We start from the raw sequence: 21,620 nt of genomic DNA, 5'->3' as shown, positions 1-21,620 counted from the left end.
GACAACTGCCGGCTTAACACTGAGCAGATCTCCAGTTCTGTCATCATGCTACTGCCCAATGGCTGCGGGACTCTTACACAGATGCTCAACTTTTGTAACAAAAATAGGATCTATAAATTCATGATAAAGTACAAAATAATGGTCTTGGCTTAATGTCTACAATGCCTTTTATGGTACACATTCCTTAGGACATGGCTAAAGATATTTCATTGGGTCAGTTCTAGATGTGCTTACCCTGTTGGGTTTGCATCAAGGCTTCACGCAATGGAAACAAGGGAACGTTGCAAACTTAGGGATAAGAGAAGGAAACGGGGGCAAGTCTTGCAGACTTATTTCCAAATACCTAGAGTTGAAACATCGAGAGTAGCAAGAAACAGACTTCTTGTAAACATCCCCCCATCCAGCGATTCGATTTGGCTTGGGTGCAACTGCTGGGGCTCACATTTGACAACAGGTGGCAACCTCAAGCCAATAGAATAGGAAGAGGAAGGCTGCAAGGGCTTTGATCAAACATAGCGAAACACACACCGCACAAGCAGCATTCTCAGTAGGACATCTGCACTTGTCAAGGCGTGCGGTGATTATAGTACAAATGCACAGCTAGATCCTGGCTCACTGTTTTTCTGGCCATGGGATATGAATTTAGAGAGGAGATGAGAGGACCACAAAGAAGAATTTCAATTGGTCAGAAGCAAATATAGTCCACTGTTGAAGAGAACATCTTAACATGGTCCATTTAATGTCCCCTGTAAGCAACAACTTTTAAAGCAGGCTAGGTCCTTGGGAATGTTTCCAAAGAGAGAGGAAAGGAATTATTGGTCTACTAAGATTGAGAGGAGTGAGTGGCACTCTTTGTACTGTTTGATGCTCACTAGTTTTATAGGTCGTGCTATGCTGAGCTTAGTCTTGTATTCAGGACGACGATCAGAGAGTGAATTTGCATTGCAGTTTTCTAAGTTACTCCAGTAGACTTTTTACTTTTGTAGCCAGTGTAGTCACAGTCCCCACTGGCTTCCAAAATACACAAGTCAGAGGATCTAACAACACATCTGAGGAAAGGTGAAGAGCGTAAAAATCTTTGAGAAAATGAAGGAAATATAACAGCAGAGGAGAGATTGTGAATGGAAATTATGATTCATCTTGTAGCCCTTCTAGGAAACAATCAGTTTATTATTCTAGTGGAGAACATTGGGGTCAAAGGCTGGGAGAGTGAGACAGTGTGCTGTTCCTAGGCTGAAAGGATTTTCCTCGTTCTTTTTAACTCTTGTTCATTTTAGAGGCATCTTTCGTGAATAGTGACTCGACACCTGGCCCTGACCGGAGACCCGCTCCCCTACAGGCATTAATAAGGCAGGTTTACCTTTAGTTTCCAGGAACTCTTGCAAGCCTGGGGTGGTGTTGAGTAGCAGCAGACAGATGCAGGAGGTCTGAGGAGTTATGGCAGGCCTATACTTGCCTCATGTTGGCTCTGTTGCTATTTGTAGCAGACTTGCGTTTAGCAAAACGTGCCAAGATGATTTTTGGTAGTAGGTAACAAGGATATCTATTTTAAAGAATTTCAGCGGCTATGGCCATCAGAGGTTTAATCTGTCCACCACTATAAAGCCAGCTCCTCAGAATGGGTTGCCCTTCAGTCTACTGCGGCCAGGCTGCCATAACACTAGTGCTAAATCAATCCTCACTGCTCAAACACAAATCATTTTCACAATCAGTTATCACTTTGCTAAGATCTGGAAACCTACATAAAAACTATATTAGAATGTCCGGGTGGACAAGAGATGTTGGAGGCTTGAGAAATGTTCTTCCATGGAAAGACAAGAAATATATTTCCTGTGGAGATAACATTCTTTTCTCGACTTGTGTTTTTTTGAGTAAGAATCAGTTGCACGAGTAATCTGTGGACTGGGCTGCAGCTCTCCCAGCATACGTACTAATAGAGCAATGTTAGAAGCATCCACTGTGCCTGCCTCAAAGATGTTTCATAGCCTTCTATGACAATTCCACAGTCAGGTTGCAGGCCTTGGATTTGCTTATATGGCTGTGTTTAAAAGATGTACTCATTTTTTCACAAATGTGGTAACTTCGGCTGCCAGTACCAAATGCAATCTCAGCCCAGCTATTGTGTTGACAGTTTTCCTTTTCCTACTTATGTTGCCTTTTATCTGGGCATTGAGCTAAGGAAACAGCACTGACGGACACTCAAAACAAAATTGCTTTACAAATGTCTGTCTGTTAGTGAGGCAAACATAGTTACTACCAATGAACCCTGAAACTCTTTGGACGGAATCCTATGCCCAAAGGACAGGTACTTGTTCCTTAGACTGATACTTATGACGAGACTAAGACCCAAACTGTAATACCAGAGAACAAAACAAATTAGAGTACAACAGTAATTTATTAAAGGAAAGCCCAGAACTGGAAACATAGTGCCTGCCGTATGGTGCAATCCTAAATTGATTGTACAGTTGGGGGGAGTTACATCTCTAGTCCATGGTGCACACAACTTGCGCAGACTGCTGCATGGCATACGTTGTGCCCGCAGCTCAGAGGAGTAAGTCAGACACCCACAGGGTGCATGAATGTTACTGGACTGACTAACTTATTTAGGCTGAGAATGAGGCGCCGGTAATGATTCCTTCCAACTTGAAATACCATTGACTATGTCTCCTAGCTTCCCAAGAAACCAAAACACCGTTTGACTTGGGAATTGCAGCCTGCGTGGCTAATCTTGGACTGCTCCCTTTCATTCTGTTGATGGAATTTTATTAGAGACATACTTCCATCCTTTGTAGTTTGCTTCTTCAATCACACCACAGTGCAGCACTTATGCAACCATTTTAAACTTTGTGGCCACTGGCACAGCATGCAGGCTTTTTGAGTTACCTCCAGGTTGGAGCCTTGACAAATGGTATCGTTTAAACCAGAAAACATACTGGTCCTGGATTTGCAAAGTGATTGTGTTTACCCTACCACCACCCCACAATCCTCCGCCTTTCTGCTTCTTGAAATGGGGCCAGCTGATATTTTTTTTCACACATTGACGTAATCATGGCTGTGGCTGATAGGGGTACTCACTTTGCAGAAAGCTATGATCAAACTCAACTAGGGCATGACCAGGTAAGGTAGAACAATGTGGGATGTAAATGAAGGAATGTTGCTGTGTTTAACTGCCTTCCTCGGCTGAGCGTGTGTCTGACTTGAGCTTCACAAACTCCTTGGCCACGTCGTCATTGTTGCGCTGGGAGAGGATGCGCAGGATGGTGAGCCCTGTCTCATCCATGTGGATCCGCCGGCCCAATGGGAGCCAACAAGCGCAGCTGCCTCTCTGCATGATGTCTCGCATCTGCATGACGGCAATGCCCACAGTCCGGTCCTCCCTAGCGAAGCAGTAGTCCTTCACACAGATCTGGAGCTCGTAGCACTCGGGGCCCGTCTCACTGCTGAGCGTGCTGTGAAGAGGAAAAATAAAAAGGACTAAATATTTGGAATACAACAGCCACCCCCCACCAGGGTACATGGCGGGGTAACGTTTAATCCCTCACAGAGACTCTTCTGTCACCCTGAAGCAAAGTATGCTGAACTATCACTTTACAAGACCAAGCAACAATAACCGTTCTTTAGGTACTCAGTAGAGAATGTCACCCTATTCCACAACTGCACAGACTGTAGCCACACTGTCTATTCCCATCGGGCATCAACAACCCGGGCAGTGGATTCCAAGCTATACTGTTTTCATAGAGTATGAAAGAATGACCTTGATCCAAATTTAGGGCAAATTAAAAGGGATGTTCAGTCTGCCTGACACTAATTTAAAAACATTATACCACATAAAGAACAAACATGGACAACTTAGTTCCATTTTCCATCTATCTATTTTTGGTGGGTTTGACAGGCCACCAAACAGAGACTGCAGTGCTCTCTGTCAAACCTCCTGGTGGCTGAAGAAAGAAAAGGAAATCCTTCATGGATCCCATGGCAACTAGTTCAGATGGTAGCACCCACCTAAACTCCTCTGGAAGAGGCTACTGGATAGCAGCAGTAATAAGCAGTTCCTGCGCTTCCTCTTAATTTAAGTCAGTGGTGTCCTGTAACTTGCACGCTTTTCACCTTCCCGTGTGTATCCAGATTAATCGGGTCTCAACAGAAGGTCCAGTTAGTGATTTCCTATCCAAGCCCTGATTAAAGACTTTGTTTTGGATTCGAGCGGATCCTCACTCCTTCAGGTTTCTTGCAGGGCTGTCCCTGAACTCACAGCCATTGATGCTGCTAGCACCTCTGAACTTGTGAATACAGGAGCCCAAACTCCAGGGAGTCGCACACCTAGACAGCAAAATAGCTACAACAGCTCAATAATGCACACATTTGTTGAAATTTCTTGACTACAACCAGTGGTTTCTCAAAGACAAAGATATTGTTGTTTTAATTGTTGGGGTCATTTACATCGAACAGTAGCCCATCTCAAATATCACATAGAAAGTGAATTCTTTCGATCTAAAGTGGTGGACCAGAAGAGAGCTGTCATGCAGACAAAGTGGACCACTGGGCATTGCCTAGGGTATAGGGATGCCTAGGAACCCAAGGGGAATACTATAGTTTTAACACGTCCAAGCGAAACTCCATAAGTGGTATCTATACACAAATTTGGTATCACTTGGATTTTAAGAATCAAAATAAGTTATATGAAGTCTTTCATTCTGAGCGAGACTCGGGCCCCGATTTAGATCTTGGCGGATGGGTAACTGTCACAACAGTAACGGATATCCCGTCCGCTGAAACATAAATCCTATAGGACATAATGGGATTTAGATTTTGGCGTACGGGGTATCTGTAACTGTTGTGACGGAGTAACCCATCTGCCAAGATCTATATCAAGCTCTCAGTTGTACATCCCTCTAGGGCACTCTTACATTTTAGTACCAGTTCCTTCTATCTTTAGCATCATAAAGGCACCTTATAGACTTTTTCACCACTGACAGCTTCAGAGTGTCCCTGGTGTTCAAGTACCGGAGCCTGTCACTGACACATTTACTATGAGATGGACCTGACCTTAAAACGTTGCAACAGGACCCCAAACTATTTGTCTATTTTTTCTAGTTCTCTCTACTGGTGAGGGCTATAGACTTGCAACTACCTCCTTTCTTCTGTATGTTTACGGTACTCAAATTCTCTGTGTTATTTCTTTGTAATGACTCAGGACTGCATTCATACTTCTTGTGTGAGTATTGATTTATTATGCTGTCTCTGACTCAACCTTCACACGGCTACTGTGAGATTGGCCTTTACTACTCATTCAAGCTAGCCTAGGGAATCGGGGTGGCTTTGGAGACCAAAGTTTCTGTCTCTGAAAAAGTACCCAGAATCTTTGTCAGGAGGGGATCTGAGCTGCCTCGACTTTGATACTGTAAGGTGGTCTTCAAGACACGTGAAAAATGCCATATGACTTTTACTGTTTTCTCATTACATTCAAGCAGGGTAGGGCTTTCCCTTTGCTCTTGCAAGGTGTGGAGCCAGTGCCCATCCTCCTCTGTCACAACTGATGTTGCGTGGAATGCATTAGCCAGGAAAACCCTTGTGACTGGCACTCAGAAGACACTGGACCATGATCATCAGAACTCACCCCGCCCCCACGAAAAGGGTCCAATATGCCTCAGTTAAAAAATACTGTTGGGTGTCAGAGAACGTAGCATAAGCACAACACGGCATAGTAGTTCACCAGTGCACAGCTTTGGCATGGGACTCTGGCTAGTTCTAGAGCTCCAAAGTCCAGATCACACACCTCTGGATCACCCACCTTTCTCTCCTTCTGCCCAAGCACCCTTTCTCCCACCCCACTCCCCCTTCCCCTAAATCCCAGGATCCAGTTGTGCCTCCCGAAAACAGTTGGTCAGATTCCAAATCCCAAACTCCTAGAATCTATTGATGACACACTCAATCATTAGACAAATGTTCCCTGCATTCCATTCCATTTCTCACTGCGCCAAAACCACTCTTCTGGCTGCCCGCTGTAAGTGCCCCCTGCAGCATCCTTCCAGTCAGAACCATCCCCCCTGTCTGCTATCCCTATGTCAAATAAGTAAAACATTTGTATCTGCTGGTTATAACTTCATCATCGGATGCTTTTTCTTTTTTAAGACTTATCACCCACATGGATAGGTTTTAACCTGTGTGATAATGCAACATCACAGTAACTTTAGTCTGGTTGTATCAAGGAATTTGCCGTTAAAGAACAGAAAACGGAGATGCAGTGAACATTACGGAACCAAACACTTGTATGGCTTCCGGGTGGGTACACTTTGTGGTACACAAGAGGACTATACAGACTGGTCGCGAACTGCTCTACTACGTAAAGATCAAAAGTAAAACATTAAGCATGTCTTTCACTCACAACTGGAAGTTCTCGTTGTATTTGGGAGCCCAGCTGTTGTTCTTGGATTTTGTGGCATACTTCCTTTTCTTGTCACTGAGGTGGGGGCCAATCATGTTGACTTCAATGAAAGGACGGAAGATTCCGGATGTTTGCCATTTCAGGTCATTGGCGGCAACAACTAGAAAACAACAGAGTGAGGGTTACAACTGCTTGGGCTAGAAGAAATTAGTGAGGTAATCTTTAAAGTTCCTTAGAAATGCATTGTGGAAGTTAGTTATGTAGCTCACAACCACTGGCAAACTGCTGAGGTTTTATGTTACATATCGTAACTTTAACATCCCTTCCACTAAATTTATTTTAAATAAATTTTCTAGCTGTTAAGAATAATTTTGAATAACTGCTGTTCTTAGTAGATAACCATAAATCTTCTTAAATAACATTTTATTGGCAAATCTTTAGTGTTTTTATCTTACACCTGAACAATCTACAAAGTATATTTAATCGACTTGGTTGCTCAACCCTGAGGTTCTACTGCCAAATAACCCCCTCGGTAATTTGTGGCTATGCTGACGGTTCGAGCAGCGAATGGAGAGATTCTACTAGCGGCTGGGGTGACAAGATGTGTGTTTTGTCGAGAAGATTGAAGAATAAACACAGATTTTAACATTAATTACCTACTGTGTTCAAGTCTGTTGGATGGATCTAATATTGTTGTGATGATAATACAACACCACAGACACTTGGAAATATAATACTATTTTTAAACGGAAATGAAAATGTTGGATTGTGTTATAGTTTGAAGTGTGTATAAGTGATTGGAATATACCTGCACCCCACAGGGTACAGGCGTTGACCATTTCAAGAGATCATGGAGCACAGGGCATGGCCTTTGCCCACACTCTGCTCCCCGTCCACAAGCACTACATTAAGGGTGGCCCAGTTATTTGTGATACTCATGTTGCAGCACAGATCACAATTGGAAGTTTAGCAGCAAACCCCACATTCCAATTTTTTTTAATCTAATACATTTCAGTAGATCAAACTTGTTGAAATTTATCAGGTGAAAAATGCATGATAATTATCGGACATGCAGATATTGCCCGTTATTACAGTTTTTTGGTGTCAAATTGCTAACTGGAGTTATTTGTCGGGTCTGATAAATTCCAACTAACAGAGTCGGATGTTGTTTGCTCAAAAAAAATAGACTGAATTCCCGCAAGAAAGTCACACAATAGAGAGATTAGGTACCTGTGAATGGGCCATCTGCTGGCAGGATGATGGGGGCGGTGCTGAACATAGCCCAACTTGCAACTGAATAGGCTGTGCTCTGCCCACACACCAGGTCATTCATAATGAGGGCCTCAGTATATTCAATAGCCTTTGATTACAGGCCATGACATTCAGTCGTACCCAGCCCCACTAAATGGATGCAAGTGTCTGTTGGCAACATCCTTCGGTTATGCCCAGTGAAATCTGGTCGTGGAGTGTTGCTTTAAACCTCACCCAAAACCCTGCTCAACTGTCCCCAGAGACTTCTGAAAGTGGCTTTAGCCTAAACGCAGCAAGCCCAGGCTTGCGGTATGGTTTTAGGATAGACCACTGCCTAGGGCCTGGACATAAGCAGAAATGTGCAATAATTTATGGCTTGAGTGAATTCAGCAACAATATAAACGGTGATGTGATATCAAATGTCATCAGTGGTAAAGATCATTAATGATATCAGAGTATAAGAAAAAGAAAGATGGCTCCAGTTCTGCTTATTTGCAATCCTGAAGCCAAAAGCTCAGTTTCCACTGCTGGATTTTTCTTCAAAGGATGGCACAGGCCTTTGCACAGTTTTTCTTATTTTCCTATGTGGAGGCCAAGCGCTCCAGGAAGAAAAAAAAGTGGCTGCGGCAGACCATTGTTTGTCCAATCAACCCTGGGACACAGCTGCCAGGTTTCCTAACTGGCTTCATGTAAGTGAGAGTGGAAAGTGGAGTTGATGACATAGCAGATATCTATCCTAGCATCACACTGATCTACTTGCGTAGAATAACTGATGAAGAGCCGGTTCCACAAGTGTTCCCGAAAGAACCACTTTGATGAAGGCAAAGACATCCAGAGCCTCCTAGTGACTGAGGGAGCAAATGACACTCCCATTCTCAGTAATCTGGACAATATTTGTCCCGGTCAATGGGTAAAGCCATAAAGTTGCAAAGTTTATAGGGGACCCCTGACACAAGGTTTAGACCCCTGGTCCCAAAGGACCCACTAAGGCTGATAGGGGTACAAACCGGTTTGCTCCTTAGCTCTTGAGAGAGACAGGGAAGCTGACAAGGTGTGTGCGGTGGGCACACCCTGGCCCCTGGGTACCACTGAAGAGCTGAAAATTGCTTTGTGGGGCTCGCAAATGAGTTTCTTCACTAATCATTGCCCCAGGATAAGGAGCATATCAATTATACCCACCTGTTCAGGCCAGGCTGAGGGAGTGCACGGTGGCATCTCATTTTTATAACCCTTCCCCAGCTTACTAAGGAGCAGGAAGAACCCCCCCTTTCCAAGAACCTTTACAGTTTTGCTAAAAAACAAAAGTCTATTTTTTGTACAATTTGCCAATCAGAACTCTAGACCTCTGACTAATTTTGTTTGTTCAGCCTTGTTAATAGGTCCGAGAAAAATTCAAATTTAGTTTGTGAGTTTCCTTTACAGGTTAGTGTCCAAGACTCATAAGATCTTATGAGAGATTTCAATGCTTGGATTAAGTGCTTGGGAGGATAGTTTTGGTGCAGCAGTCAAGTTGGGTTTACAAGTGTCTAGTTTACCTACCTTTCACACTGACTTTGTGTTCTCCTGTGCCAGGGTGTGTGAACAGTTCCACATGAATTGATACTTCCCCAACAGGGTCGTCCACACCGGATCCTGCTTGGCAAAAGAAAGAAAATTGTAAAACAAAAACTATCACAGTCCATCAAGCAGTGACAAAACCCTTGGATCTACTGGCGTGGTCAGGTCATGAATATCTTGAACCCCTGGAACAGCTGCACACCAACAGTGTCCAGTGGGTCAACAAACCCTTTATAAAACACATTAAAGTCACCAACAGACCAGTAACACTAGTCCATCTGTTGACTAATGTGGCTGGTGCCTCATGGGTGGTATTTGATACAAGAAATGCCACAGCATACTTGTAGAGCCCTCAAAATAGTTTTAAACCATGGTATGGGTTGGTAATTTGCAAGACCCGAGCTTGCCTCTCAAACCATTCCTGGTGTTGTACTGAGGTTAAATATGCTGAGGGGAGAACGAGAGATTATCATTTGCAAAATGTATCACTTGCATTAGGGCTTGCCAGGGCAGCATGCAATAAAATCACTCTCAATGCTTTGGTGCATATCTGCAATGTTTCAAACAATCCATGAAAAACTGAGAAAATGAGAAAATAACTGGCAAACGTTTTGTTGCTCCAAACTTCTTGAGATCTTTGGATTAGTCAACTTCAAAGACTATGGATCGCAGGTGAAATAAGTGCTCCCGAAGCGCATGCCAATCAGGGGAAACCATGTTTGTAGCCACTGAGATACTGGCTGTGACTTCATTCAAATTATGGCCAAATGTTTTGTGTTATGATGCCTGTAATTTCTAAAAAGTCCCGTTTTCTCCATGGCACACATAAAAATAGAGAAGGGAGTACTTTGCGATCCATAGTCTTGTTTGGGCCAGCTACCTCACTGTGTGCGGAGTGAGATGCTGGCTTTTGATTGGAACTCCTGGGTGAATCACATGCTATTTCACCCCCCCCCCCTTTCCCCACCCCATGTACAATCCAAATGAAAGCAAATGCTCAGTGCAAGCATTAACACTGTAAATGGAAGGGAAAATGCTATCTCTGAATGCAGTAGGCACTGCCAAGGCAAGGGCAGCGACTGAGACCCCCTCCGACCTTTCATTCCGAGGAGTTGATTCAGTTTGCTAAGAGCGACGGTTGTTGGAAAGTGTATAGAACCTCTGTAAGATTTGAAATGGGGTGGTAGCGTGCTTCTGAGAGTGTCAGTATGCAGAATAAATATGAAGTAAATAATGCTGTCGACTAAGAATGCAGAACTTAATTGCACAGCTTGGCGTCTATTTTCCTAGATTTAAATAACCTCATTTTCTGAAGATGATCCATATTTTGCATGCCTATGTCTTCACAACTAGAACCCGATGACCCACCCATTCGGACTTCTGGGCCATCTCCAAATATTATCTATCTATCTTGTAGATAGATCTCATTACCCTATCTTAATCCAGACCCTTCTCATAAATTAATTTGAGTTGCTGCTCTTCAATCCCCTTTGCATTCTCAACTAAAAGCCCCTCTTGAAAATAATACCCCTATAGACCTCTCCAAATCAATGATAGCACGACCAGGCGTGAATGTGGCAGCACGCAAAAGACCCAAATTTTATGTTCATGGGGAAAACCATAGTAATCCAGGAGTTATCAACGCTTTGGCCGTGTTTTTGGCTGCACACTTTTCCAGATCTTAAACATTCCTGTTAAAAGTACAAGATTGTAGCCCATGCCTAGCTGCTTGATTGAGATACCTTGGTTTTCCAATTGCTGCCAGCTACCTTTCGTGGTTACTACGCTGAATAGCGGCACTGGAGACAACAATTCATGCAATGTAATGAGATGTGCATTTTTTTTCCTCAGGCACATTAAAGATTTTATCTTTGAGCTCAAACTCCTAGTGTTGTACCTAGAAATTGCTGCCTTTTCACTACCTTCGTTCTGGTTTCCTCTTTGCAAACTGAATCAATCCCTGGAGAATCTCTTGCCGGGGAGTGGGGAAGGCTGACCCCAGAGCCATGACCTCAAGAAACAACCAGATTGAAAACTTTGCTAAACGACTCACTGACTTGATCCTTCTGGCTAACACTGACCCAAGGAAAGATGTTTACGTGCGGGTGGGGGGGGGGGGGGGGGGACTAAGTTTCACCTTAAGGCACAAAACCAGAAAAACCACGGACATATTTCCTTTACTGGTTTTAGTGTGCTCCTCCAGCCCTCACCTGAGCCACTGCGGGTGATGCTACAAAATACGGTCCATCCCCGAATGACCAACCCAGCAGATGGGCAAGTCAGGCTTCTTGCTAAATAGGCAGCACCTGAAATCCTGCTTTCAAGAAAGGTTCAACACAAAATACCTCTTCTTCCCAGTTCAGCTCTCCTTCAAAATCCCCATACTCGATACAGGCTGCTTATCTTTACCTCACGACTCCACCTTCCTGCACCAGAGGTTGGCTGACTGATTCACTTGCTCTTCACTCCTCCCCATCTCATCTATGAAATCCTTACAGGTGAGGCTCAATGTCCTCCGATCTTTGCTCTCCTCATCCACTCGCACACTTGTCCCTGCATTTTCTTTTGTCGCACCTGCTGTTGTACCCCTTCCAGACTTCCTGGTGTCTTTGTGGTAATCACAGACACTTCTTTTCGGCCGTCCTTCTGCTCACCTCTTCCAAGTACCTCCCAACTTCCTCTTACCTCATGTCACTTTTGTTCTTTACCAACACTTTCACCAACAGATAATTCAACCTTTTAGTCATTCGTTTTGCTTCCACCAAACTTTTCACTGCTGCCTTTCCTACCACTGACACCTCCCTCAGATTGCCCTGAAACCTGCCAGACAACAATTTCTCCTTCATTCCGCTTTCCTAAGCTATGATCTTCTTTAAATTAAACCGTCTCTTCCTACATTTACTCTTCTCTTCTTTATCTCTCTCAAGAGTTGTTTTCTAATCTGGGTGTTTCTTTTGGTGTGGGATCCAAGATACCCATTCCAAGGGCTCGGAAATGGTTTCATAACAGGCGCATCAGCAGTGCAAGGGGAGGAACTTGTCATTTCATTTGCGTTCGACGTACCCTTTTCAGGATAAATTTCTTCACTAAGGGTAAACCTAACACCCTTTCCACCATGGACTATAAAGATAAAGAGGAGACAGACAGAGGGGGAGGGGGAATGCAGGGGAGAACACAAAATCAAAGGTTTTACAGGTTTTACAACAAGGACAGTCCACATCAGGTTCTGCTGAAGGAGTTGAAACAAAAGTTAAAAAGACAAGTACTTCCAAATGCAACAATGCACACATTTCTACAAAAACACAAACAGATGTGCAGAGACACACACAGACAATAATTATTCCACTGTATGCCAGTTCTAAGCAAAGTTGCTGGAAATCTCAGATTATTCCAATTGCGTCTTGGAAGTATTTTTAATGCAATTGATATATCATATATGTCAAATTACGCCTAGTCATTTTCGTTTCCATTTACCATAAACCGGTCAAATTTCTTATGTTGATATCGACTAGAAAAGACTGGTAGGACAAATAGATCTTCCTAAAACCATTATCTCACACCAGAACTGATCCAAGTCACCATCTCATAACAGGCCAAACTAGAAATCCCGTAGGAGTTGTTGCTTTCAGAAATTACATATTAAGGAACCCAATTGATGTAGATGAGGACGTGATCCCTCCAGCACTGCTTAACAATATTTCTAACTCTAAATGTGACTAAAGACCTAGGCCAAAATTGATCAAAATCTGACGCAGCGCAATGTAGCAAGAAAACTCGCTGCGCTGCGTCAAAAAGAGAGGGCAGGAATGCATCCTATTTTCCAAGATACGGTGCATTCCTGCTCTCTCACTGCACTGGTACACTTACTTTCCTAAGTTTACTTTTCTTGGTAAATCTGGGAATGAACCAAAATACATGGGTGGATGCTTGGGAACACCCACTCGCCACCCCTTTAACATCTTCCCGGTGCAGAGTAACGCAAGAAAGCGACTAGTGTTGCCATGCGTTACTCCAGAATTACCAAGCCACGCAAGGTGGCTTGGTAAATATGACTTAAGAATGCCGTTGCCCTTGTGTCACCCTGCATGACGCAAGGGTAACACAATATTTTGATAAATCTGTGCTCAAACATTCTGCTGTCTCCTGGACCTAAAGGTTTCTGCCAGATATTTTGCACACAGCCTATAGAGAGGTCAAAAGGTTGACAGCCCACTGGAAGTAATGTGGCAGCACTTTGATTTTTGGACCACAATCATCCTACATATTCTCCACTCAAGAGAAATGTGTTGGTTTGAAACCATAAGGGGTGGTTAACGGTCAATGTAGTTTTTGTCTATTGTCCCAGGCGCTTGGGAGCCTGAGGCTGGTGGATTGCTTGAGCACAGGGGTTCTAGGTGGTTAGTGTTTCTGGCTTGTCATGTCCATCCTCTGACTGGTCATTAATGAGCAGACCTTACATGAATGCTGACATCTCATTGGTCAGAGGCTCTTCTGGCTACAGCTCGGAAGAATGTAGCGGTCATGATTTGCCTTTTCGAGTTTCAAACAGGTTGCCATGCTCTTATCTACGTGCAAATCAATTCTGATGGTGCGTTATAAGCCATGGGTGAATTCGATGCAGCACAATCGACTTTGGCACAGAGCACCTGTTATACTGAGACCAAACGGGCTTGTTAGCGTTCACCTCTGTCATGACCAGCAGACAGGATGCTAATTGCAGAGGTCCCCATTCTCTACTCACAATGGACATAGGACATGTTCTCATTTCTCTATTTAGCGCCACAGGCACCGTCTGCAGAGTCCATATAGTCCTAACACACTACATGCTGTGTTATTTCCATGTGCTTACCACACGCATGACACTATCAGAGAACAGGGAGATAATCCTGCCTCTCGATGACCAATGAAAGAGCTGCTCATGTACAATGTGTCTGAAATTTCCAGGTTAAATATTGCCTACCACAAGAATTAGGAGATCAGCTCCCATGCTAGGGGCTGTATTAGATTGATCAGTGCCATGCCGGAGAAGCAACGCCTATGCCACGGTCAGAGTTGTGTCTGCCAGCACTGTACTGGAAGGAGCATTTCTCTTGCCAAAGGCAGCCGGGAGATTCAGGTGGACTGTACAAAGTAGATGTAACTCTTTGGAAGCTGCGCACAGAATCCACCCCTTGTCGATACAGTGCTTTCAGGAGTGGAATTAAGTCTAAATATGCATTACTGCTGCAGTTATCTAGGAAAACGTCTTACCCTGAGAAGACTGTGTCTGGACAAAAGTTTTGATGAGAGTGTCGGTTGCTTGGGTGTACAATGACAAGGCGTAGCGCAGAGACTGCAGGTCAGGACTTTTCTCCAGGAATGTCTTCTTCAGACCGACTCCTCCGGCATGGAAGTATTGCTAGAGAATGAAGGATGGTAAGAATTAGATGGAAGCAGGAAGTTATACATGCTTGGAGCAATCGGGCATATGGCAAATGGGTACTACGGAAGACCAGATTCATGGCAACTAGGCAAAAAGGTGATGAAAAATTAGGAAGTTTGAGGGGAGTGACTTGATTTTGCAAGGTACCCAATTCCTATGGAGAGGTAGGACTGTAGGTTGAGAAATAAATGGGGTGGGATGAACGATCATCAGAATTGCAAGGAAAGACTAGAAGCAAATTCAGTGCAGAATGCTTTAACCAGTGAGGGGTTCCCTATGGGATTCATGCAACACGATATGTGATTTGGAGATCTACGTGTAATTCAGAATCTTTGGCGGAACTCAAAGATTCTGGCCTGCCAGGCCTTAAAAGAAAACCAGGTGTCAATCCGGAGGTCAAGATTTAAGTCACAGATATCTAGGGTGAGGTCTGAGGGTTTATGGAAATCTGGAGTTAGGGGCAGGTGGTTGACTGGGAGTTGGAATGATGCACATGGACAAGAAGCTCTTCCTCACCTTTATTGTGTCCAAGGCCAGCTCCACCACTGCACACTGCTTCGGCGTCAGGCTCTTTGCCTCCTCCCGCACCATATGATCCTAGAACACCATATTTAATTTGTTTAAAGTCTGGTCATGCAAACTACACATACTCACACTAAACAAGTAATTCTATACTCATTTATGGAAATGGTATATAAAGTCTCTCTATGCTTCTTGGCCAATTCCTCAGGAGATCAGATTTACTCACCTATCTCAAGATGAATTTGAAAATGGACAAGAGAGGTCAGAGCTAAAAACAAAAATCATTGTTAACCTTTAACACCTATGGCCGATCGCAGTCAAAGCAGAGAATCTTGCGTCCGTGGCTTCAGAAAGTCAGCATACCTCAGTAATCAACTATTGTGGAGTAGTGAAGTATATATATAGCAAACACATATGGACGATTTATCTGCAATCCTACAATATCCTAACCTATCAATGCAGTTCAATCAGACAAGACTCAGCTGCTCCTATTCTCATTTTACTTAGCAGTAGTGAGGTTAGCAATAGTATTTCAAATTTGCTTTTGTGATCTAAATTCTCTGCAGCTTAGAAGAGTTTCTCGTAACTTGATGGCCTCCTCACTGAAAGCTTCTATCCCCATTACGGATATATCTATGTACACTACCGTCCTTTAACCACCTTCTGTGAACCCTAGGACCCGCACGTTCCCCAGACCTCTGGAGAATGTACAAGAAGGACAAGTTCCAGGACAGCGAAAAGTGTCTTTGACCCACGGAGACATTAAGGAGGTCACCCCACTTTGGAAACCTCTGTAATGAAATCGAGTACTGCAATCTGATAGAGACTATACCTAGCCACAGATTCCTTACCTTTGAATTTCACAGGCGTCAGACTGGATCTGGAAGATTTTTCGAACAGTAACCCCGCGCACCGGTAGGTGGCATTGATCGGCTGCACGTCAGTCGTTGGTGTACTCTGCACAGGAGTGACACTGGGTACCTATATAGACACCTCCCAGGCACACTGACGTCAGTTACCTTAAAATAAATGTCCACTCCAGAACTGCAGAGCCATTAAGTGCACTGACACTGGTGTGTTCAAACTAGGGCCCTGAAAGTGATCAGCCCGGACCCGAGAAATATGTCCGCAGAGTGGGGAGGATGGGTGGGTCGGTAAGGAATCTACAGCTAGATATAGTCTGTACCAGATAAGGTGTTAATGAAGGTAAGCAACATGTTCATCTGATTGGGACTTCTAGCCGCAGATTCCTTACTTTTGAACAGATACCCAAGCAATACCATCCGTAGAGGAAGGTCTGCAGACAAATTTAAACTAGGAAGTCCTGCAGGACCAAACGGGTGACGTGCCCATCCCTGCGACATGACTGTTCAGGCAATACTGTTTAGTAAACATGAGCAGGGATGCCCACCTTGCTGCCTGACAGATATCCAGGACCGGAACTCCGCGTGCTAACGCAGTGGTCGTAGCTTTAGCTCTGGTGGAATCAGCTCATAACCCTTCAGGAGGCTTCTTTGTGCTTCCACAGCCCGACCCTTCTTTGCACCAACATAACCCATGAAGTGTTGGTCGTCCACCCGGAACTCGTGTGCAGTCAATGTAGAACGACAATGCAGTTTTTGGGCCAGAGAGTGGAGTCGCTCCTTTTCTTTGGAAGGATGTGGAGGAGCAGAGAAGGTGGGCAAGGTGACAGATTAGCGCACACATGAAATGGTGTGACCACTTTTGGCAACAAAGAGGCCCTAGTGCGAAGCATTAGTTTGTAAGGGTAAACCGAGAAAAATTGAGGCTTGGATGACAAAGGCCTGCAGCCTGCTCACCTCCGGGCAGATGTAATTGCCATGAGAAAGGCTGTTTTAATTGTGAGCAGCCAGAGGGGACAATTGTGCCGAGGCTCAAAAGAAGCACACATCAAGAATGTGAGAATCAAATTAAGGTCCTTTTATTATGCCACTGAGACATAATAAAAGGCGAAGGGGGAAACATATGTACAAGGCCCTCCAAAAATCTATTTACAGTATGGGACTTAAATAAAAAAGGGTTGGTCAGGCAGCAGCAAGAAAGCAGACAGAGCAGAAAGATAACCCTTGAGAGTACCCAAAGCAGAGCCCTGCTGGGCAAGGATAAAAATAAAAAGCAAAGTATCAGAAAGGGAGGCAGAAAGCGGATCAATGGACTTTTTTGTACAATAGGATACAACTAGCTTCCAAAGGCAAGCGTATACTGTCTTGGTGAAGGGACACCTTGCTGCCAGAATAACCTCGCAGACTTTGGGAGGAAAATCGAAAGCTGTCAACTGCCACTGCTCAATCTCCACGCAAGAAGGCGTAGAGTTGACAGGTTCGTGTGGAGGACCCTCCCATGCTGGTTGCGACAGAAGATCCTCCAGAAGGGGCAGCCTGATTGGAAGATTGGGGGCAATGCTCAGTAGCCGGGGATGCCAAACTCTGAGCCCAGTCCAGAGCCAGAAGGATGACTTGGCCCCAGTCGTTCCTGAACTTCTTGAGAACTCTGGGCAGTAGTGATATGTGTAGAAAGGCATACAGGAGACCTGAGCTCCACTCGAGACAAAAAGCGTCTCCATGCGAGTGCAGCCATGGAAACTCTAGGGCGCAAAACTCCTGACACTGTGCGTTCTCGGCGAAAGAGAACAGATCTAACCAAAGCTCTCCCCACTGCTGAAAGAGACCATGCACCACCTCTGGTTGGAAACACCATTCGCGATCCGCTAGGCATTAACGGCTGAGTTTGTCCGCCCTGGCATTCAGGGAACCTGCCAGGTGTTGAACCACCAGGGAAGTGCGCTGCTGTTCCTGCCATGCCCAGAGACGCAAGGCCTCTTGACTAAGGGTCCATGACCCCACCCCAACCTGTCTGTTGCAGTACAACATGGTGGTGGTGTGGTTTATGAACACCTGTACCAGCCTTCCCATGATGGACAGTAGAAAGGCCTTCAATGCCAATCGCATCGCTCACAGCTCCAACAGGTTGACGTGGAACCCAGAGTCATCTGATCTCCACTTCTCCCAGATGAGTGCCTCATCCCGGGAGTGACGCACCTGTCACTACTGTGAGATCTGGTTGGGGAAGGGAGAGGGGTCTGTCTCTGACTCAATCGTGGTTTGTTATCCACCACTGCAAACCCTTTGCAGTCCTCTCCAAGATCTGGACCAGGTCGGAGAGATTCCACTGAAACTTCAGGTCCCACTACAAAGCCTGCATATGTCATCTCCCATGTGTGACCAGCAGGATGCAGAGGCCATGAGGCCCAGCAGCCTCAGAGTCAATCTCAACGAAATCCAGGATGGAGGCTGTAACATCAGTATATTAGCCGGAATATCCTGGACTCGCTGCTCAGGAGGATAAGCCCAAAACTGCATTGCGTCCAGAACAGTTCCGATGGAAGGGACCGTCTGAGAGGGAGTCAGGTGTGACTTCGACACGCTGATAGTGAACCCCAGCAAATGCAGGAGGTCTGCCATAGCCTGGGGGTGGGAGACGACAGTCTGGGGTGAGCCCCCCCTTCAACAGCCAGTCATTGAGATAGGTGAAGACTGACATCCCTGATCTCCGCAGATGAGCAGCAACCACCACCATCACTTTTCTGAACACAAGAGGAGCACGGGTAAGGCCAAAAAGCAGCACAGTGATCGGAATTTGCTTGTGGCCTACCGTGAACAGCAGATGACGCCGGTGGATCGAGGACACACAAGACCTGAGCTGGTGTGAGCATTTTGAATTTCTCCTTTTTGAGGATGAGGTTGAGGGCTCAGAGGTCTAGGACAGGACAAAAGCCATTGTCTTTTTGGGGACCAGAAAGTATCGGGAATAACAACCACAGCCTACTTCTGGCCACAGAACCCTCTCTATGGCTTCCTTGGTCAAGAGAGCCATGAGTTACTCGCGGAGCAATGACAAATGATCCTTTATCAGTCGGTCGTAAGATGGAGTCATGGAGGGAAGGGTGGGCTTGAAGTAGAGGGAGTAGCCCCTTTGGACAATCTGCAAAACACATTTGCCCGATGTTATGGACTGCCAGTGGTAGAGTTGATGGCGGAATCTGCCACCAACTGGATGCCTATGATCTAAAAGGGCAAGATTAGAAAGATTTGGAGGCAGCAGCTGCCAGGGGGAGGGTGAGTGGTGGCTGGACCAGACCACTGGCTACCTGAACCACAAGGCCGGTAGGACCCGCGCACTCGTCCATGCAGAGGCTGGGAACCTTGCACGGCTCGGTGGCTGGGATAGGGTTGGCGTATTTGAAAACCCCTTCCGAAGCAGCGAAAGGCAGACCAGGGATGATGTGTGGCAGCCTAGAGGCCCAAGGACTTGGCCGTAGCCTGCAAGTCCCTAAATCACTCCAGCGCCAAGTCTGCCTGGTCTCCGAAGACACGAGTGCCATTGAAGGGCAAGTCCATAAGGGAAGCTTGAACAGCTAGAAGATCGCTTTGACTAATTACTCTTCTTCATGTGCCTCTTAACTGAATGTATGACGATCTCGAATGGGACAAAAAGTACTTCGGATTCAGTTAATGATCCCGGGACCTTCCTCTCGACAGGGACCTTGACTTCCGCGGAGTCATGTGCCAAGCTGTTGGCAGCTTCAGGGACCGCTTCTTCAAAGCATTCAACACCATGGCCCAGTAATTGGAGCTCAACTTGGTGTTGTAGTGCACTCCAGGCATCACAGACCGATAAGGAGTGAATCTGTTACGACATCGCCTGGTGATAGGCTCCACAGGGCCTGTCCTCAGTGATGACATCCGCAACACAGAATGAGGAAACCTCAAAAATGCAGACGACAAAAAGTCACAAAATTCCTGTTAAAAACCGACAGGGGTAGCTCTTCACCAGATCAGCGCTGGCTGGAGTGAAGAGAAAAGAACGGACGTCAACACGTCTGGGTGGCACCTCTATAGGTACTACAACATCACTCCGGTGCAGACAACTGAGGCGCAGCCGATCTATGCCACCTACCGACATGCAGGGGCACAGCTTGAAAATTCTTCCAGATCCAGTCTGGCGCCTAGAAAATTCAAGGTAAGGAATCTGCGGCTAGAAGTCTCTATCAGTTTGCAGTACTCTGTTTCATTACAGAGGTTTCCAAAGTGGGCTGACCTCCTTAATGTCTCCTTGGGTCAAAAACTCTTTTCACTGTCCTGGAGATGACCATCAACGTCAAAAGTATAATCACTAGGGGAGTTTCATGCAGTGAACCAGATCTAAAAAATAACTCTAGGAGCCCCCTTCACTGCTCCAGAGCCCCATGCACAACAGGATGTGCTCACTCAAAGGAGCGCAAGACCTCAGTCCAGTATTTAGCAGATACCATGAAGTTTCACCCATTGTTACCAGGACTCCTGTCTCGGCTCGAGAAGTCACTATCCCTAATACATTTCCAAATGTTTCCAATTGTTCTTGCAGTTGCTGGGAAGTTCCTACAATTTAATCAAGGAATTCCTCATTCCCAATATACGTAGTCAACCCATTAAGAGTAACACACAATAGTCACTGGACAGTAAAAATGTTTACTCTCTTTTAAGGTAAATTTAATAGTTACATTGACTAACCAGAGCAATTAAACGCTCCTAGAAACACATGGTGCACCGTATGAAAGCCTAAGACAAATCTTAAATATCCATAATTAACCCCCAAATGTCCACCTCTTATTCAAATGAAAGGAGACCCCTCCCTTGTGCATTCCATAGACTTTGAACACCATCATTCAAACTTTTTTGTTGAGTGATGCTGGTATTTTAAGATAACAAAATTTTCCATTTATACGAGCCAGAAGTCAAAGAATTCTATAGATATGACAGAGTTTACTTTGAGTCTCCAGATTTGAAACTTAAGAGTATTTATAAATTACCAGATGTCCCATTTGTTTCCCTTTAATTTATCCTTGAACCCCTCCCTCAAATAAGAGAAATCACGGTATTGCACCAGGCTCCTCATCTCACTATTCAATTCCATATTTTCTTTCATGGAGCTAATTCACTTTCAGCACGTCAGCAAGAAAAGTATTTAGGTTCTCAAATAAGGTGGAACGACATGCGAAAATTTAAATAGGAATTGTATTAATTTTGCTTCCATAAAGACACCTGCAGCTCTTCTGCCCCTCTCTTACCTTAAGCTTGGAAAGCTGTCCCAGTTCCTTGGCTGCGTTGAATATCAGCTGTGTGCCCTGTGGTGCAGAAAAGGAAGAGAGAAAAGATACACACATCCTTTAGTAGAAGTGACCATTCCTGTGCCCCTTTGACCGTCCATCGTCCCGTCTATGTATGGCTATTACATGTTGCTGTTCTCAGCTATCACAAGAGGGATAGAAGGTTAGAAAATCTCTTAATATTTATTATAGGGTTCATTACTTTGAAAGTTAGAATGGGGCCCAAGAAATTTAGATTTTGAGATGTATGTGCTTGTCCTAATATTTCCCTCTAATATGGTGAAAGATTAAGCACTTCCTGCAAGGTCTCCTTCATG

The 21,620-nt window shown here is 44.9% G+C and overlaps 1 protein-coding gene across 1 annotated transcript in view; it reads right to left on the bottom strand.

Annotated features, from left to right (window-relative positions):
* Positions 1-3,014: 3,014 nt before the first annotated feature.
* The window catches only part of UNC13A (unc-13 homolog A), a 237,707-nt gene continuing 219,101 nt past the window's right edge, over positions 3,015-21,620 (bottom strand). The window contains exons 36-42 of the mRNA XM_085640070.1: positions 21,265-21,321; positions 15,132-15,212; positions 14,444-14,591; positions 12,257-12,313; positions 9,176-9,268; positions 6,386-6,545; positions 3,015-3,449 (exon numbers count right to left, since the gene is read on the bottom strand). Coding sequence (XP_085496196.1) covers positions 3,164-3,449; positions 6,386-6,545; positions 9,176-9,268; positions 12,257-12,313; positions 14,444-14,591; positions 15,132-15,212; positions 21,265-21,321 — 882 coding nt within the window. The 3' untranslated portion in view covers positions 3,015-3,163. The remainder of the gene's footprint in view (positions 3,450-6,385; positions 6,546-9,175; positions 9,269-12,256; positions 12,314-14,443; positions 14,592-15,131; positions 15,213-21,264; positions 21,322-21,620) is intronic.

The sequence above is a fragment of the Triturus cristatus genome, chromosome 12 (genome assembly GCF_964204655.1).
Source record: "Triturus cristatus chromosome 12, aTriCri1.1, whole genome shotgun sequence".
Classification (NCBI taxonomy): domain Eukaryota; kingdom Metazoa; phylum Chordata; class Amphibia; order Caudata; family Salamandridae; genus Triturus; species Triturus cristatus.
The sequence above is the reverse complement of the archived record's forward strand: the minus strand, read 5'-3'. Positions and strand labels throughout refer to the sequence as shown.